The 19,707-nt window shown below is 42.4% G+C and overlaps 1 protein-coding gene and 1 long non-coding RNA gene across 3 annotated transcripts in view; one reads left to right on the forward strand and one right to left on the reverse strand.

Annotated features, from left to right (window-relative positions):
• Positions 1-862, reverse strand: part of Dcaf10 (DDB1 and CUL4 associated factor 10) — a 61,906-nt gene extending 61,044 nt beyond the window's left edge. Inside the window, exon 1 of one of the 2 annotated variants that reach the window (XM_063225191.1) lies at positions 51-862. In XM_063225191.1, coding sequence (XP_063081261.1) covers positions 51-577 — 527 coding nt within the window. In that variant the 5' untranslated portion in view covers positions 578-862. The remainder of the gene's footprint in view (positions 1-50) is intronic. The other variant, XM_003470883.5, reaches the window with a different exon arrangement.
• Positions 15-19,501, forward strand: LOC134470534 (uncharacterized). The gene is made up of 2 exons (XR_010039484.1): positions 15-139; positions 11,417-19,501. It is a non-coding gene; the product is annotated as an uncharacterized LOC134470534 (long non-coding RNA).
• The last annotated feature ends 206 nt before the right edge of the window (positions 19,502-19,707 follow it).

A 19,707-nucleotide genomic window follows, 5' to 3' on the forward strand; every position in this document is an offset into this window, starting at 1 on the left:
CAAGTGCTGCAGGGCGGAAGCCCGTCCGTGCCCCGAGGGGCCGCGCTTACCCGTCGGGCGAATACTCCAGGTTGAAGACCGCACCGTGGGTGCGTGTGCTGAGGTACACGGAATCCGCGGGGTGGATGGAACAGTACAGGTTCGTCATGGTGCGGAAATGGTCCCGCGCCGGGTCCACAAACAGCCCGCGGCCCAGGCTGCGCTGTCTCAGCCATCCAAACAGTCTAGCGCCGGGGCCGCCCAGGCCCGCGCTGAGGCCGTGCCTGCCCCGGCTCCAGGCCCTGCAGTCTGGAGACGCGGTCGGCTCTCCCTGGGCAGAGGTTGCTGATAGCTCCAGCTCACCGGGCGGCTTGAGCTCTCCGGCGCCCGCGGCGTGGGGCGGCGCGAGGGCGCCGGGGTGGCTGGGGCTCCGGGCGGCCGGCGGAGGAAGGGCGGCGTCAGCCTCGGGCTGTGGCGGTGCGGGCGGGGTAGCGGGAGAGGGCGGCCTGGCGGCTGCCGCCGGACCCCGGTGGGCGGCCGACTCCTCAGCTCCAGCCGCCTCGTCCCCGCCCGGGCTACTGGGACCGAAGGGAAACATGGCCAACGCCCCCGCGCCCTGCTCCGGGTCGCTGTCCAGTCGGCCTACACCTCAGCGCTCCCGCTCCGGGCGCCACTTCCGGGTGCGGCGGCCTAAACTCACCGGATGGGAAACCAGCGCCGCCGCTGGGCTGCCCTCCACTGGGGACCGGGAAAGTAGGGACACGCAGCCCTAGAGGTCTGGAGCCGGAGCGTGAATGTGTGTGAGCCAGCGAGGATGCCAGAGTGTCCGGCGTTGCGTCCGGCTAAGAGGCGGTCTGTAGCTGTCAGTGAGTGGTGACTGCGTTTCTGACTGGTCCTGTGAGGCTCGGTATTATTATGTATTGTGCCTGCTTTACGGTTAAGATTCTGGGCGGGGAGAGGGGAGTTACCCTTTGTGTTCAGATAACACGCAGGACCGACTGACTACCTACTCAACCTGGAAATCTACGCATCAAGCTAAGTAGTTGCACTAAAAAAAAAACTCGTCTTTTTTCAGTATCTAGAACAAGGAGGCTTGTTGATGCCCAGCATATCTGCCCAACTCCCAGTTACACCCCAATAGCTCAAGTCTTTGTCAAGGCCAGAGTTTTTCTCCCTGTAGGAAAGGACACATATGAAGCCAGGAAAAACTGACGGGACTGGAGACTTGAATGGTTTTGAACTCTCAACGATCATCCTGCCTCCGCCTCCCAAGTGCGGGATTACAGGCATGCACCACCATGCCCAGTGACAGCTTTTTTTTTTTTTTTTAAGTTTAAAGCACATACTCTTGAGATGTCCCCTGTCATCCCTATAGAGTAGAAGGATTAGAGATCTGTTTATGATTAACAAATAATGTATCTTAATGACATAACTTCTGACTGCAACAGATACTTAGTAGTGAGCATGGTGGCCCATGCCTGTAATCCCACCACTCTGGTAAACTGAGGTGGAAAGACCACAAATTCCAATCTGAGCAAACTGACAAGACCCTGTGTCAGAATTTTTAAAAGGGGTGAGTATGTAGCTCAGTGTGAAAGTCTTGGGTTCAATCCCCAACACCAGAAAAAAAAGATAGGAGGAGTGGGAGAGAAGAAAGGAACAGAAAGGAAAGGAAAAAGAAAAAGCAGGCAAGCAAGCAGGTGAGAGTTACTGGACATCAGGGTAATGTGCCATTATGACAATGAAACCATGGACGGAGGAGGTAGGAGACAAATTTATTTAAAATAAATTTATTTTAATTTATTAATGTCAGTAGTTTTTAAAAACTGTTCCTGGCTTGGGATTTAGCTTAGTGGCATAAGTGCCTGCCTGGCAAATGTGAGGTTGAGTTCAATCCCCAGTACCAAAAAATTTTTTTAAAAAACTGTTCCTATGAAAAGGAACTTATTCTAAGAATAAGAAAAGAATAGAAAAGTCCTTGTTCTAAGAAATTTTTACTAAAACATAAAGTAATAAACCCAGCATGTTGGCACATGCTTGTAATCTCAACGCTCAGGGGGCTGAGGCAGGAGGATTATTGTGCGTTTGAGGCCAGCCTGAGCCACACTGTAGAAGACAACATGGGTGCCTCTCCTTGAATGTAGAACAATTGCTTCAGCATATGTTAAATTGAATCGTATTTCAATATAAGAATATGCACAGAGAGGATATTTCCTTCTATCCTCTTTTTTTTTTTTTTTTTTTTTTTTTGGTTGGGAGATCAAACTCAGAACCTTGCACTTGCCAGGCAGGCACTTGTGCCACTAAGCTAAATCCCCTGCCCATTTCCTTCTATCTTCAGTTGGCTCTAAGCAATGCAAATACCGATAGCTGAGGTACTGATATGTAATCCTTAAGACCAGCTGACAATGCCCTGTTTCCTTGCATCATGTTCCCTGTAAAAGGGTTGAACCCAGCAGGATGGCAGAGCCAGATAGCTCCAGGAATGTCAACTGAGTACAAGCCTCAAAATAAGAGGCTATGTCTTCCCCAGTTTCAAAAATTTATATATCAGAAACTGAAGCAACAGTTCATGAGTGCTAAATTCATTCATATGCTATCCCAATAGAGTTATGCAGACTGGTCTTTGCTGATCTCTCGCCTTGCATATTGCACAAGGGCTTACTCTCCGCTCATGAGCAACTCACCTTGCTCATGTAATTCCCACCATCCTCACTTTCATTCATACTTGAACCACTCCCTTCTTCGCAAGGTCATAAATTCTGGGAGAGACTTTGAATCAGAGCCTTTGTCCATATATCCTCACTTGGATCAGACTTGGAACCTCTTGGCTGCCCATAAGTTTGCATACGTTTTAGTGTCTTTACTCTGACTGTGAGTTGCCTTGGAAGTGGTAGATAGGAATTAACTTTCTGGGATTCCAATAATATTTCTATAGGATTACAAATATAACTTTCTGGATTGTGAGGTGGACCAGAAAAGGAATTACAATATTTGAATTACAAAATACAATACTTGAAATATGATTACAATATTTGGATTATAATACTACATTGTGAGTTGAAGGCTAGACCAAAATACATAGTGAGACCCTGTCTCAAAAAAAATTATACAAATGTTATACTCCCCCAAAAAGGCCCCCAAGATGAAAAATGGGGCAAGACGATGTCATTTTAAAAAGAAGCGCTTTTATTTTAGCTGGCCCAGTGACACAGTGCAGATGAAATTTGGAAAGCTGTGCGACTGAGTTAGAATTTTGACTGATTTTTATAGTTCATTTACGATTAGCTCATTGATCATTAAGTACATAGTGATGAGAAACGGAAACAAGGTGGGCCTTTGTTCCCCCTTGCTTGAGGTCAGAAGCATTTCACAGTGGGTGGTTAGCCAATTCATAGCCCTTGGTCTGCCAATTCCAGGAACATTTGTCTCTCATAAAGGGAACAATGGTTGACACAGCATCATTTGTCTCTTACAAAGGGAACAAAGGTTGACACAGCAAACAGGTTACTGGGGTGGAGTGGGGGAGGATGCATACCCAACAGCATGACTACGTGGTCAGTTAATCTGTAACTGTGTGGTTGGTGCTTGGTTACTCAGGTAATGAGCTCAGCACAGAATGACAATACTGCTAATAACTATCCTTTTAACTATTTTTGCTAATAACTATCTCTTAATTAACTATTTTAAGTTTTCAGTATTTTAGTACAACACAAAACTTAAAATTTTATTGATGTTACTATGATTTTATAACATGAATAAAAATGTCAGGATAATTAAGAAGGGACAAAACATGGAATTAAATTTTAGTTGTGCCCACTCCTGTTGACCCACTGCTTGCAAGAGCTTTTACATATAACTATGTTAATAGTATACATAGTCTACATAAGCCAATTTCTATGTAGCCAATTTCTATGAGATAGTTTTGTTTTTTGTTTTGTTTTGTCTTTTGGTGGTGCTGAGGATTGAACCCAAGGACCTTTCCACATGTTAGGCAAGTGCTCCCCCACTGTGCTACCCTCCTAGCTCTATGTAACACCATTTTGGGAAGCTAAAACGTTTTCAACTTTAGTTGCTGAAATTCTGTGAGGTATCTCTTCATCAGAAATACCTAAAGCATCTTCTGACTTCCTTTGCTCCTGATGGACCTTTAGGTTACAAGAATAAATAATTAACAAAGGTTTTGTAAAATGTACTCCGCAAGCCTAAGTAGTTCATGTACATACCCACACACTTTGACCTGCACCATCAGCAGGTAGGGAGAGAATTTATTTACTTTCCTTTCTATCCAGTGTCTAGATGGTACTAAAAAAAATTACTTCCTAACTGATATCATATAATTCAACATGACTGAAATAATAAACATTGGCTTGTTTTCTCAGGCTTTCTTACCTGGGGAACAGCAAGCTCATCTTCCATATTTTTAACATCACTGGTTCTACCCATCAAATAGAATGTTTGTTGCAAATGAGATTGGCCAAGTGAATGAGGTACTTGGCCGTGGCATAAAAAACTGAAAGAGCAACTATATCCCAGAAATTTCAATTAAAGCCATGTACTCAAGCTTTTTGAAATGGTTATCTGTAATGTCATAAGATCTGGAAACATCTTATTTAAACCAATGTATCTTTGGCTCTGGGTAATATCAGCCTTACCTGAACCCTAAGAAATAAAATCCAGGATTGCCAAATTCATGACTTTATTTGGGATCCAAGGGAATCGTGAAAGCTTTTAAGCCTAAAGTAAGAAAGATAAATCAGTCATTAGCTAACTTATTTCAGTCATCTACCTATAAAGTTGCATTCAGATTTCAGACGCAGAATCTAGAGATGTCACAGAAGCTAAGCATCTCCCTAAACCTATTGATCTGGGACATGTGGAAAGAAATGCTAGCAAGCAGCCACCGGGATTACATCCAACGATGATTTTGCTTTGTTTTTCCATTTGCTGTTTCATTATTTGCAGACGACATGATACTCCACATAGGAGAGCCCCAAAACTCCATTGAAAGACTCCTAGATATAATAAATTCAGCAATGTAACTGAATTATATCAGCAATGGATACAGAGTCAATACTCAAAAATCAATAGCAGTCCTATACACTAACAACAAAATCACTGAGAGAGAAATAAGAGAAGCCACACTCTTCACACTAGCATCCAAATAAATGAAATACTTAGGAATTAATCTCATGAAAGAAGTAAAAGATCTATACAGGGAAAATTATAATACCCTGAAAAAAAATTAAAGATGATCTCAGAAAATGGAAAGACATCTCATGTTTATGGATAGGTAGAATAAATATTGTGAAAATGGCTATTCTCCCAAAACTGTTATATAGATTCAATGCAATCCCAATGAAAATACCATTAACATACCTCATAGATCTAGAGAAATCACCTCTAAAATTGAACTGGAACCAGAAGAGATCTAGAATAGCAAAGGCAATTCTAAGCAGCAAAAGCAAGGCAGGAGGCATCACAATCCCTGACTTGAAGTTATACTACAAAGCTACTGTAATAAAATCAATGTGGTACTGGAATAAAAACAGATATGAAGATCAATGGAATAGATTAGAAGATACAACCATAACTACAAACACACTCAACCACCTTATCTTTGATAAAGGAGCCAAATATGTTCACTGGAAGAACGATAGTCTCTTTAATAAATGGTGCTGGAAAAACTGGCTCTCCATATGCCAAAAACTAAAACTAGACCCATGCCTATCTCCATGTAATAAACTAAAATCTAAATGGATCAAAGATCTAAATATTAAAACAGAAACACTAAATCTGTTGGAAGACAAATTAGGTAAAAATCTTGAAGACATAGGGGTAGGTAGAGAATGCATGAACAGGAATCAAACCATGCGAGAAATACTTCCCAGAATTAATAACTGGGATCATGTCTTATTAAAGAGTTTCTGCATGTCAAAAGAAATCTTCAGCATAGTGAAAAGAAAACCCACAAACTGGGAAAAAATCTTAGTGAACTGTCCCTCAGACAAAGGACTTCTGTCTAAAACATATACAGAATTTTTAAAAATCAGACCCCCAAAATTCAAAATCCAATCCAAAAATTGGCATCCAAGATGAATACATAGTTCTCAGATGAAGAAATACAAATGGCAAATAAATACATGAAAAAATGTTCATCATCATTAGTCATTAGAGAGATGCAAATTAAAACAACACTGAGATTCCATCTCACTCCAGAAAGAATGGCCAAGATCAAGAAAACCACCACTAACAAATGCTGGAGAGGCTGTGGGGAAAAAGGAACTCTCCTGCACTCTTGGTGGGAGTGTAGACTGGGGCAACCACGTGAAGGTCAGTCTGGAGATTCCTCAAAATCAAATGGGATTGGAAGTCCCATTTGACCCAGTAATTCCACTTCTAGGCATATTCTGAGAAGAACTGAAAACATCATACCACAGTGATATATGTGCACCCATGTTTATAGCAGCACAATTTGTAATAGCCAGATCTTGGAAACAACCTAAGTGTCCATCAATTGAGGAATGGATAAAAAAGATGTGGTATTTTTATACAATGGAGTGCTACTCAGCTATAATGAATGATCACATTGAGATTTTTATAAATAAATGGATGCAACTTGAGACCATATTCATAAGCAAAATAAATCAAATTCACATGTGTAAATACTGTATAGTCTCCTTAGTGTAAGAAATGGTAAGAGAACATAAGATTTTATGGTAATCATGACTCCCCATTACATTGCTTTGAAGCCTTATGTTTTCATTCATTAGTTGGAATGGTTTTATTCTGTTTTGTTTTATTGTATTATGTGTGATGGCATGAATAGCTATTTTGAAGAAAACAAGACATTATGGCAGCCATTGCTGATTTAATATCATCTTGCTTTGAAGTCCTACCGTGCTTTTGTTCTTCTGTTTCCACTGGTTTTTTTCATGTTGTGTCTTATTGGATTTTAATATGTGTGATAATATAAACCAATTTTTCATGGAAAATGAGATAATATAGTAGCCACTGTTAAAATCCGGCTGTCTTGTGAAGTGCTGTGTTGCTTACATTGTTCTGTTCTGATCTGCTTGTTCTGTCCTCTTTTGTCTTAATCTCTTTAAAATAAAATTTTAAATTTTAAAAAAGAATTAGATTAGTAACAAGCTTTGATATTAGTAAAGTGCTTTGTAAAATTATTTCATACATTCAATCTCATTTATCCTTCTCTATAACCCTGTAAAGTAGATAAGCAGCAACCATGTCTTATCTACACCTGATTTATTATAAAATCCCATTTTACAAATAAGGAAACAGGTCCAGAGCAGTTAAGTAACTTGCTCAAGGCCATACCTTGGGATTTTGATATTGACTTTTCAGCATATTTCCTAGTAGAATGCTGTGGCAGACAACTGTCCATTTTTTTCCCTCTTCCCTTGACAACAGAATCTGTCTGTTGTTCAGATGTGAATTTTTAACAGGTTACAAGAAAGGTTAAAAACCCTTCCTCAGGGCTGGGGATATAGCTCTGTGGCACAGTGCCTGCCTGTAAGTGCAAAGTCCTGAATTTGATTCCCAGTAATAATAATAATATAATATAATAATAATACAAATAAAATAAATACCCCTTCCTCAACTCTAGTAGATGAATTCTGATTGGTGTAACCAATCATGGTGCTGCAGTTACTGGCAACGAAATGGACAGATGTCATCAGTGTGGCTAATGGGAAATAAGGGGAGTCAGCTGGGAGCCTTCCTCACTCTCCAGAAGGAATGTGAGGGAAGGCTATGGCTATGCCTTCTCCACCCCTGCTAGGGCTGTGCTGGGATGCAGTGTTGGCTGCTGCTGTGGTCATCCTGTGACTGTGAAGGGTCTGAGTACTCTCCACACTGAGGAAGACAGCGTCCCAAATGGAAAGAATCTAATCCTTGGTGCTAATCAGTGAGCTGCTGAATCAAACAATCTAGAAACCACTCTTCCTATGGATTTGGATAGGGAGACATTGACATTGTCTTTACTGTTAGAGCGGCCCAATGGGATTTTCTGTACAACCTGTAGCTGAAACTGATACTCTTAACTGTAACAGATGGTAAAGTTTCATTGCTGATCTAGGAGATGCAATATAAAGAACCACTTATATTAGTGGAGAGGGGGGATGGCATGGGAAAGTAGAGGAGTATGAACAGCTGAGGATGGTACTAAGGGCTCCAGATCTTTCCATTATAGCAGCCATGTTTGTTTTTATATAATGGATTTCCATGTAATATTTTTTTTTTTTTTGGTCTTTTTTCTTTTTTATCGGTACCGGGGATTGAACTCACGACTGCCTGCTTGCAAGGCAGGCGCTTATGCCGCTGAGCTAAATCCCCAGCCCCTCCATGTAATATTTGTTTGAAAAAATCCACAAAATTCTTCTACCAATCTTGAAAAACACAAGTTGAGAGCAAATATCTAGGTTTACAGAAGAATCTTGCAGTTTGGCAGCATAGTTCACCAGCTTTAAAAACTACCGTGGAGAGCTGGGGATTTAGCTCAGCGGCATAAGCACTGCCTTACAAGCGCGTGGTCGTGAGTTTGATCCCTGGTACCAGAAAAAAAAAAAAAAAAAAAAGAAAGAAAAGAAAACTACCATCGGACTGGCACAGTGGTAATCTCAGCACTCTGGAGGCTGAGGCAGGAGGATTGCTGGGAATTTGAGACCAGCCTGTGCTACACAGTGAGTTCAAAGCCAACTTGAATGACATAGACCCTATCTCAAAAAACAAAAGCAAAACACCAAAACCAACCAACCGCACAAAATACTGCCATCAGGAAATAATTTAGGGATGTATTTTTAGACGTACAAAGATACACACAGAGATTTGTTACAAGTCCTAACAGTTCAAGATTTAACAACTACTGAAATAAACTAAATATCTCTGTTATACAGAGTTTTGACCTAAAACAAGATAACATAATATCATTAAAAAATTTTTTCAGGATGTGGTCTCACTATGTAGTTCATGCTGACCTTGAACCAGCAATGTAGCTCAGGTTGGCCTTAAATTCATGTTGGTCCTCCTGCCTCAACTTTCTGAGTGCTAGGATTGCAGGCATGAAAATCATGCTCAGCTTCATTTAAAAATGTTTACATGCATATTTATACAAAGAAAATAGAGGAGAAGAAAGCTTATCAATATGCTAGTAGTGGCAGACTTTACATAGTAGAATATGATTTTTATTATTTTTAATTTTCTTATTAATATTCTTTTTTTTTTTTTTTTTTTGGTACCAGGGATCAAACTTACGACCTCGCACTTGCCAGGCAGGCGCTTACACCACTGAGCTAAATCCCCAGCCCAATTTTCACATTTGATTTTTAAAAATAATTTTACAGAAAAGAGAAACTTACCTCTCCTACTGGTGTAAGCGGTTTGCACATATTCTCAATGCTTTCATGTCTGCACTGCACTGTAGTGCCAAGTAGAACCAGAAAGTGCACTTCACTCACAACTGGGTGGTGGCCTAAGTGATAAAGATTCTCAGAACTCAAAAGGTTGTGCAAGAGAAATGAGAAAAATATGGGACTGAGATCTGATTGGGCCTCAAAACAAGGGTATTCACGCGGAGAACTTGGGCAGATTGCAGCAGTCACTCAGAGATCTCATGTAGACCAATCAGTCTTTGCTTGCTGTGACTCCCTGCACCAAGTGTGTATCTCACCTTCTTTCCTGTCTCTGAGTTCCACAATGTCAAAGTCCAGGTCCTTCTTAGGACTGACAGGTTTAGATGTTTCTTCCTGCTGAGTCTCACAAAGGCTCACATTCACAGTCACCTTTGGGGACTTTCAAGAAGATGGCAAAGCGTTAGCAGAAAAAACAGCCTCTCTGAGAGCCACCATCCAGACACTGAAATAGAGCATTGTGAGGAAGACAAGGAAGGAAGGAAGTGGGGCCCCTGGACCCAGGAAGAATCTGAAGTGTGAATTGAAGCCCACAGAGAGAGCACAAAGAAAAACTTCAATGAAGAAGGCCGTAGCTGGCGGCATCTTCTCCCTGAGACAGGACTCACTGAGCAAGAGGAGCTGTTCAAACCTGGGGGTGCATGGTCACAGTGATGGTGACAGCTGGTGACTGTGGGAGACAACTCCAGTGATTCCCTCTGAATCCAAAACAATTACTGTGACTTTGAATATTTGGAGACTCATTTCCTTATACTGATATGTAAAGGAGTGGCTAGGGTATTTCCTTCTCTTCAATTAACTCTGAGCATGGCAAACAAGGCTAGCCCAGGTGCTAATGTGCAGCCATCACACATGTGAGAGACAGCTCCAGCGATTCCCTTTGGATCCAAAACAATTACTGTGACTTTGATTGCTTGGAGACTCATTTCCTTATACTGACATGTGAAAGGCTGGCTAGGGTATTTCCTTTTCTTCAGTTGGCACTGAGTTTTGCAAACAAGGCTAGCTGAGGTGCTAATATGCAAAATCTATAGCCATTAGACACTCCTGTTTCCTCACGTGGTGCTCTCCATATACAGGATTGAGCTGGTGAGATATTAGAGCAAACAGCTCCAGGAATGGCAACTGGGTATGAGCCTCAAGATAAGAGGCTATGATTCCCCAGGTGTCTTAGTTACTTTTTACTTGTTGCTGAGACAAAATACCTGAAGCCCAAGTTGGGAAAGGAAAGGTTTATTTCTTACAGTTTTTGGAGGTTTCAGTCCACACTCAGTTGGCTCCAAGGCAGGCGGGCATGGCTGGGCTGCAGTTCAGGGCGGCTGCAAACAACAAGCAGGAACCAGCAAGAGCAAGACACACCTTCTTCCTGCCATTACATCACATCCTGGCTTCACCCCTTTGTGCGTGGAGCACTGACACCATCAATCCAAGCACTAGACAATGAACAAATAACAAATGCACAATTCAAACTCATGAGGCCTGGGGGCCACAGACATAAACCATGACACCAGGGCACAAGAGTTTGCATATCAGAAACTGAAGTGATAACCCCCCAAAACAATTCCACTATTACCTTAATTGGGTTATATAAATTGATCCTTCTGCATATCCTTATCTCTGCAAATTACAGAGATGCCATTCTTGCACCTGGCCAGCCAGCTTAAGTTACTCAGTAAACCCCAACATCCTGATTATCACTCATCCCTGAGCGACCTCTCCTTTTTTCACAAGAGAATAAATGCTGGAAGAGGCCTAGTATTGAGGCCTTTGTCCACATGTCCTCACGGGAAATGGACTTAGGACCCCTTGGCTGCCCTTAACTTGGAATATGCCTTTGTGTTTTTACTCTCACCATGGATTGCACTAGTAGTGGTAGATTGGAATTGACCGGCTGGGGTTCCAATAACATCTCAATGGGCTTACAAATACAACTTTTTGGATTGTGAGGAAGACTAGAAAGAGGATTACAATACTCAGGTGACTGAATTCGAATTTTGGGTTTACAATAGGTGACCGTGGAGGCCTCTGCAGAGAAGTGTGGCTGTGGAGGGGAGCATCGGACGTGGAGGATGGACGTGGAGTATGGCACTGGCTGGCACTGTTGGTCCTGATTGAAAGGATTTTGCCCTAAAGGGGATGCTGCAGCACTGGGAGGCAAAAGGTCACCTTCCCCCCTCCTAAGCAATTTATCTGTGGCGTGAAATGAATTCCAATGGGCTACCTATACATCAGTAATGCCCCTTAGGCACCACCCCAAACCTAAGCTCCATGTATGTCCCACACGATGTGTCCGGTGGAGAGAAAGCCAGACCCCGGAGGTCATGGAGTCTCTCTCCATATTCTTAAAACAAAGGCCACTTTTATCTCATATTTCTATCTTTTTAGCCATGCCGAAAATTGTATCACTGGCAATCTATGACAGAGATTAAATAAGGGTCACAGAAAATACAGTGGCATAGTGCCGCAGAATCAGGGAATAGGGAAAATGAGCAACAACTTCTCATCTCCAACCAACTGAAGAGGTCAGATCTTCCGACAGACTCAAAACCCAAAAACCAACTGCCCCTGGAAGATACCTCAGAGAAGTAGTCATCACCTAGGGTCCTAAATACTACCAGTAAAGCAACCCACTGTAGGCAACTTTCAAGCATCACCCCAGGAATTAAACTTAAAAAAGAGAAAATAAAATGAGAAGACACTTAAGCAAAATGCAACCTCAGACATCCAGTTCACAAAAGGCAAATCCAGGGGCAATGAGGAGGACAACCCAAAGCCCCCCACCAGGTCTCTTTGAAGTAGGAAAAGCAAAGCAATTGAATGAGACTCTGGAAAAAAAAATGAAATTGGAAATAATCTCTCAGATAACTGCAGAGATTACCAGAGTCACCTCTGGCAACTTCTTTCAAACCTGACATGTCACAAGACCAAGAAAAGACTAGAAACGAACAAAGTCATTTTGGGGTAAGCTACTGATTGAATGGCTTAAGTGGCCACTGGTCTTGAAGGAGAGACATCAAACGGGTTCTATCTCCTGGACCAATTCCCACTGATCAGAACTCCTTGTCTTGAGAAATTCTGAAAAGGGTCCTGGACCCAACATGAAGCATTGCTGTCATCAATTAGAGATGTCTAACGTGGCAAGGCAATATTGTGGCAATAGTGCAGTATCTAGTGTATCAAGTCCAGCTCAGACACCCAACAGCAGTCAAACCTCCTGGGATTCATTGTGGTCCTAAGACCTTCTATGGCCTTGTTTTTGTTTTTTGTTTTTTTGTACTGGAAATCTAACTCAGGGCCTCACACTTGCCAGGCAAGCAGTGTGCCACTGAGCTATGTGGCCCTTTGAAGTCTACTCATTTTTGATTGCCAGGGCAATAATTTTTTTCATCCGTCCCAACAATAGTAACTTCTATAATGAGCACTTAATATGTACTGTGTCAGGCTTTTTACATACAGTATCCCATACAATACCCCCAGCAATCTTAAATTTTATACATATGGAAACTAAGAATCAGAAAGGTGGGTCATGCGGAGATAAATGTTTGAGTCTAGATTTATTTTTACTTGGTTGGGTTTGTTTGTTTGTTTGGGAGACAGGGTTTTAGTTCAGGCTGGCCTTGAACTCACGGCAATTCTCCTGCCTCAGCCTCTCCTGGGCTGAGATCACAGGTGTGTATCATCACGCCTGGCTCAGTCCTTTCCACTGTTATAGTTTCTCTCTCTCTCTCTTCCTCCCTCCCTCCTTCCCTCCCTCCCTCCTGCTTTCCTCCCTCCCTGTCTCCTTCCCTCCCATACCAGAAAACAAACAAAACTTTATTCTAAATAAAAAGTAGGGGAAAAAACAAAATTTTGAATGTTCTTTCCACATGAAGTTAGAGGAAGGCTGCAAGAAAATCAAATTACACTTTTCTAGGAAGCTCCGGCTGGTCAGGTAGCCTGAGGCTATAATGGTTGATATAGGACTGTCAGAACTCAGGCTGCCTGTGTCAAATCATGTCTCTGCCGCTTCTCACTTTGTGACCTGAGATGGGGTACTTCTCTGTCCTCCAGTTTCTTTATCTATGAAGTACAGGCAATAATACCAAAGGCATACTGGGCATGGTGGCCATGCCTGTAATCCCAGCACTTGGGAGGCTGAAGCAGGAGGATCACTGTGATTTCTAGCTAGGCTGAGCTACCCACTGAGACCCTGCTTCATAAAAACAAAACAAAACAAAACAAAAAACTAGGGCTAGGGATTTAGTTCAGTGGCTTAAGGGCCTGCCTGGCAAGTATGAGGTCCTGAGTTCGATCCCCAGTACCAAAAAAAAGAAAAAAAAAAAAACCAAACACATAGAACTGTTGTGCAAGTTTAATGAGCTACCAGTGATACATATAAAGCTCTTAAAACAGGTTAGCATTTAGCAAATTCTGTAAAGAAATAAAGTAAATAAGATGTAACATAATAGTGTGACTAAATAACAGGTTTAAAATAATATTGTGACTAAAGTACAGGGCAGTACATTGTGGATGTCTATCGGTTGCCATTGCTTTTGTATATACCAGGAAGATCTGGGCAGCTCCTCTCACACCTTTCACACAACTTGGCTGGACTAAGGGATTTCCAGAGACTGTTAAAACATTTCTGGGTGCATCTGTTAGGGTGTTTCAGAAAAAGATGAGGATTTAAATAGACTGAGAAAAAATGATGTAGCCTACCAAAGTTGAAGGCGTCATGCTATCCAACTTTTGTTAAAGGCAGGGGAAGTGTGATTTCACCCAGTTCTTAGACTCCTGATTCTCAGTGGCTTCTGTCCTTAGTTCTCAGTCTTCGGTTTTGGACTGGGAGTAATACCGTCAGTTCCTCCTTGTGACTCAGACAAATTTATAGTAGGTTCTCTTCTGGTTCTCTAGCTTACAAACCACAGATAATGCGACTTCATAACTGTATCAGCCAGCTTCATAATCTCCCCCCCCCATTCTGTTTTATGGAGAAGGCTGAACAAAAAGACAACCTTCCCTGAGTGCTGTCTTACTGGCAGCCCTACCTCTGATGTTCACATTGGATACTTAATCTTTGTGCCAGAACACACATGTGATTTAAAACAATAGTGAATGTTTAAATTAAAAAATGTATTACAGTAAGAGATGAGGTAATAGGGCCAGGGATATAGCTCAGTGGCACAGCGCCTGCCTGGCAAGTGCCATGTCCTGAGTGTGATTCCTAGTACCAGTACCCTACCCCCAGTGGCATAATGGTTGATTCATTGTGTCAACCTGAGAAGTTTGGAAGTTTAACTGAGTCACTCAGCAGAGCACCAGGGTTCCCACTTTGTAAACATCCTCTTCCTTTGCAAGAGCAGGGCATGGCCATAGTGTGAGTGCTACACTGGCCCTAGAGGGCAGGTAACCTGCTTACAATATGAGGGAGGAAAAGGGGCTTGCTCTCACCTCTTTTGCTCTTTCTGCTTGTGGTGTCTTTTGCCACCTTGAAGTGTTGCCCCTGTGCCATGCCACCCTGCCTTGGAGATAGCTGATTACGTATCGAAACCTCCACAAACTGTGAGCTGAATAAACCTTACCTTCTTTAATTTTGGCATCAAGTATTTTGTCCCAGCAATGAGAGAATGTGATAGTTCAGACCCTGGAATAAAATCCAAGGAAGCAAGACATTAAGAAATTTGGAGCAAAGGCTTTATTTTAGGCCAGGCCTGGCGACGCAGCCTCCGGTAGCCAATATGGAAGACTGTGTGCCTAACAGCTAAAGGGCAGGGTTTTATCTTGTAAAACCACAAACAACTGCTGGTCTCACAATACAAGGAGGGGGGTGGGTTTGTGGCGCACTACAAAACAGGAACATGGTGATTACATTTTTTGGGGGAAGAGCAAGGTTCAGGTAAGGGTTGGGTTAACAAGCAAGTTTAGATTAGCAAACATCCTCTGGGGGAAGGCACATCCTGCAAACAAGCAAGTTTCCCTGCAAACAAGCAAGTTTAGATTAGGAAGACATCCTGTTCTGCTCTTAGAGTTACCTTTGATCTTTTTCTTGCCTCTGAGGAGACTTATGAGGGGTTTTTTATATATAGGTTATCAAAAGAAAAGCTACCAACACAGATACATTGCCATTAATTCCCCACCCCCCTCAAAATACTCCCCTCATTTTAAACACACTTATCCCTGCATTTTTGACACTTTTAGAGACCATTCTGGTCTCTTCTTTTGTATCTTTTTGTGCCTCAGTGTCCTAAAATGATTCAAAATATTTACAGCAATTTTTGTCAAATAAAAAACATTACAGTATAGGTTTATACACCTTATTTACTGGATTTGGTACATGCAGCTTCTGGTTTTTCTCTAGCATCAAAATGACCATGAGATAGTCAGATTCTGTCTATAAATAAAAATAAACATAATAAAATAAATTGAACAATCAGTTAAAAAATCATAAAAAGTAAATATTTTGAACTGATTCAGTACACCTTTGATTGCAGCCATGGCATTGCAATCAAAGGCACTCACAGAAGAGGTTTTCTAGAACTGCTCTAGAAAACGATAAGAAGTGTATTCAAAGTGAGGGGAAATATTTTGAGGGGGATTCAAGGCAATGTGTCTTTTCCTGTAGCAGTTTTTTTTTTTTAACTTTAAATAGTCACTGGAATTTTTGCTCATACCTCCCAACTGAAGGGGAATCTCTGGGGCCTAGACTAGGCCAGTGGCAGCAAATCTATGGCATGTGTGCCACAGCTGGCTGATGATTGTCATTGAAATCTCTGAAAACTCTAGGCGATGACACTGAAGCTCTGTGGCTTCAGTTTTCCCATCCACTAGCAAGGCAGGGGCAACTCATCCAACTCACTCACTTTATGAGGCTGTCTCAACAACCTTGGGAATTTGAGTTACAAATTCAGAGCAGCTGGCCATGATGACCCAGCTGAGATGCAGCCAGGTCACTAGAGTCATGGTGGGTCATGAGCATGCCAAAGGGATGAGAGAGAAAGCGTGAGAAGGAAGTGGCTGTGAGGGGGAGGAGAGACTCAGGGTAGAGTGAAGTAAGAAACTTGGTGGTGGGAGTAGATGCACATAGATAAAAATGGCAGTACCAAGGGTAACTGGGACTTGTTCTTGGTGGAGTTCCTGGAGTCTTGCTGCAGAGGTTCCTCGAGGTACCAGATCAGCTTTTTTGTTCCCATGTGGCCTGATCACTTGATTCAGCAGTACCTGAAGTGAGGCTCACACACTGACAAGAATTGGAATGCAAATAAGAAAGCAAATGTGTCCCTTCAGCTAGAGAGATTTCCATGACTCAGACTATTCAAGGAGCGAAACACTGCTGTCATGTAGACTTATCTTAAAAATAAAAACCCAACATGTGCAATGCTTAGGATCAGTCTAATGTTATTCTAAGCAACTTTCTATACATTAAACTCAAAACTCAAGTCTACTATTGTCCCAACTATTATTAGTGTGAACTATTTAGTTTGCACTATTATTGTCCCCTCTTCATAAATGACAAAACATAGACACAAAACATTATGGAGCCTGAGGCCCAGGATTCAAATCTAGACAAGCCAGCTCCAGAACCACCTCCGAACCGTGTGCTGTGCATGCAAACTGATGGCCCACGCACGGCCTTTCATTATAATATATCCTTCCAAAAACCAAACCCATGGACAAATCCCAGCTCTGTTCCCAGTTTTCTCCCTTTTAATCCTGCACCTTTGAAGAAATATATCATTAAAAAGAACAGCTTTAATTTATTGAATAACTGCTTTACCAGCTTGTCGGCAGAAGCTTTGCAGCTTTGCAGCAGAAGCTTTGCAATCCATGCACCTTAGATTAGGTTATCATTCTTTCTGTAGTTGGGACCTGGAATGTCCTTTAAGGCTCGTATGTTAAAAGCTTGATTACCAACCTGTGGCACTGTGGAGAGGTGGAGGAACCTTCTGGAGATGAGGCCCCTTGGAAGGACATGAGGTCATTGCAGGGACAATGGAAGGGGACATCCAGAATTCAGCCTCTTGGGTTGTTTCCCAGTTACTGTGAGGTGAGCACCACCTTTGTCCCCCCTCCCCGTGCTCCCCACTGTGATGTTGTGCAGCAGGCCCAAAGTATTGGGGCAAGCAACCACGGGCTGAAACCTCTCAGACTGTGAGCCAAAAGAAGTCTTTTCTCCTTGTGAGTTGACTATCTTAAGTGTTCTTTCACAGCAGTAGAAAGGCAACAGAGCTACTTTACCTCCCTCTACTGGGAACAGTCATAACTCAGCTACCACAAGACAAAACAAGCTCAGTACTGCCAGTATCATATTGCTCAAGAGAAGCTAAATGTAGGTGTTCAAAATGAGACCTGCTGCTAGCTGGGCATGGTGGTGCACACCTGTAATCCCAGTACTCGAGAGGCTGAGGCAGGAGGATCGTTGTGAGGTCGAGGCCAGCCTGGGTTATAAAGTTAGCTCAAGGCCAACCTGTACTGCAAAGTGAGACCCTGCCTCAAAAATACAAAAAAAAAAAAAAAAAAATTGCCATGGGTACACATAAGATTGGCAAAAATGAGCCAAAATAAGGTCTGCTGCCAGCCCTTGACACACAAAGAAACAGGACACAATGCAATGCACTGCCTCAAAAACAAGCAAGTTCTTTGAAAAAACAAAGATACAGCCACTCTCTCACCTTCCAGTTAAATGGTACCAAGCCCCCAGTACTGGAATCTTCTACCTGAGCCATCACCAGACTTGAGCAACATAGTTGCACAGGAAGTAGGGAGGCAGGTACAACCTTGATTCTGTGCACAAAATCTGTCCTACTTGTCTGCTCACTAGAAAACGTAAATAAAATATTAGTTTGATACTGATATTATACTTGGTGAAAGCTGACAGTACACTTGCCAATTTTGAACTTATACTAGGGTTTCTGGATTAGCTCATTAGAAAATGAGGTTTTTGTTCGGTCCCTGGCACCCCCCCCCAAAATGAGGTTTTCAAATTAAATCTCCAGATTATTGAGTGTTATCTTGGTTATTTTTCCCAAGGATGCAGATATAACAGGGTTGGTGGCTGGGGACTTGGACACTTGTGCTAGGTTGGTGCTCTACCACTGAGCTACATCCCTGGCCCTCTGTCCTTTATTTTTTGTTTTGAAATAGGTTCTTGCTAAATTGCCCAGGTTGGCTTGGAACTTGTAATACTCCTGCCTTAGCCTCCTAAGTAACTGGAATTACAGGTGTGCACCAACACAGCCAGCCAGTCTATTAACTTTTATGTATTAGGAAGCATTAATAAGAAAACAAAGGCCAGGCACTGTGGCAGACACCTGTAACCCCAGCGCACAGGAGACTGAAGCAGGAGAGTTAGAGGCCAGCCTGGGCTACCTAGCAAGACCCTGTTTCAAAAACAAAGTAAGTACTTGGGAAGCTGAGGCAGGGGTATCACCCTGAGTTCAAGGCCAGCCTGGGATACATAATAAGTTGAAGGCTAGCCTGAACTACATTGTGAAACACTGTCTCAAAAAAATCCAAAAGAAAAAAATTAAAAATCATAGGTATTAAATTATTTTTATAAATTTGTGGGAGAAGGTGGTGGTATACCCCTATAAGCCCAGCACTCTTGAGAGCTGAGGCAGGAGGATAGTTTGAGCACAAGATGGACCATTTAGAGACAAAGCAAGACCGTGTCTCAAAATGCAAAGCACTAGGGATGTAGCTTAGTGTAAAGGCTCTGATTTCAATACCCAGTACTGAGAAAAAAAAAATCTAGGACAAACAAAAATTCTGCAAGTTGCTAGCTTACAACTACTGGCTTTAAAATAAACTGATATGGCTGTTTGGTGTAGCTAAGTGGTGAGTGATGGGTCCGCTCCTGTGAAGCGCTGCCAGGCTCAGCGAGGCGCCTGCCCAACATGGCACTGGACAGCGCCACCCTACAACACCCAAAAATTGAACTCCCTGCTTCTCGCGTGCGCGACACCATACCTCCAATCAGCTGTCAAAACGTCACTGCCCGCCCCTTCAAACTCCTCTCCCCTGTCAAACTGAATAAAAGCTTTAGGTCTGCCCTGCAGGGGATGTTGCCCTGTACTGTAGCCTTCCTGTGTCCCAATAAAGGCCTTTTTCTTTCTTCCTTTCTTTGCTCTTTTCTATTGCGACGAGGAAGAACTTATTGGTGAGGACTTCCCTAGCATGAGTAACGTTCTGAGTTTGATCCTTAATAAGACAAAAATAAAAGAAAGAAAAAGGCAGCTGACAAAAATACTTAAGGTATTACCATGAACACAGAACCTGACATAATAGTGTCATAATAGAGGATATAAATTACAGTTCTTACTGG

This window comes from Cavia porcellus, unplaced genomic scaffold (assembly GCF_034190915.1).
Source record: "Cavia porcellus strain 051 isolate PalLab524CR breed Dunkin Hartley unplaced genomic scaffold, mCavPor4.1 scaffold_1, whole genome shotgun sequence".
Taxonomy (NCBI): Eukaryota; Metazoa; Chordata; class Mammalia; order Rodentia; family Caviidae; genus Cavia; species Cavia porcellus.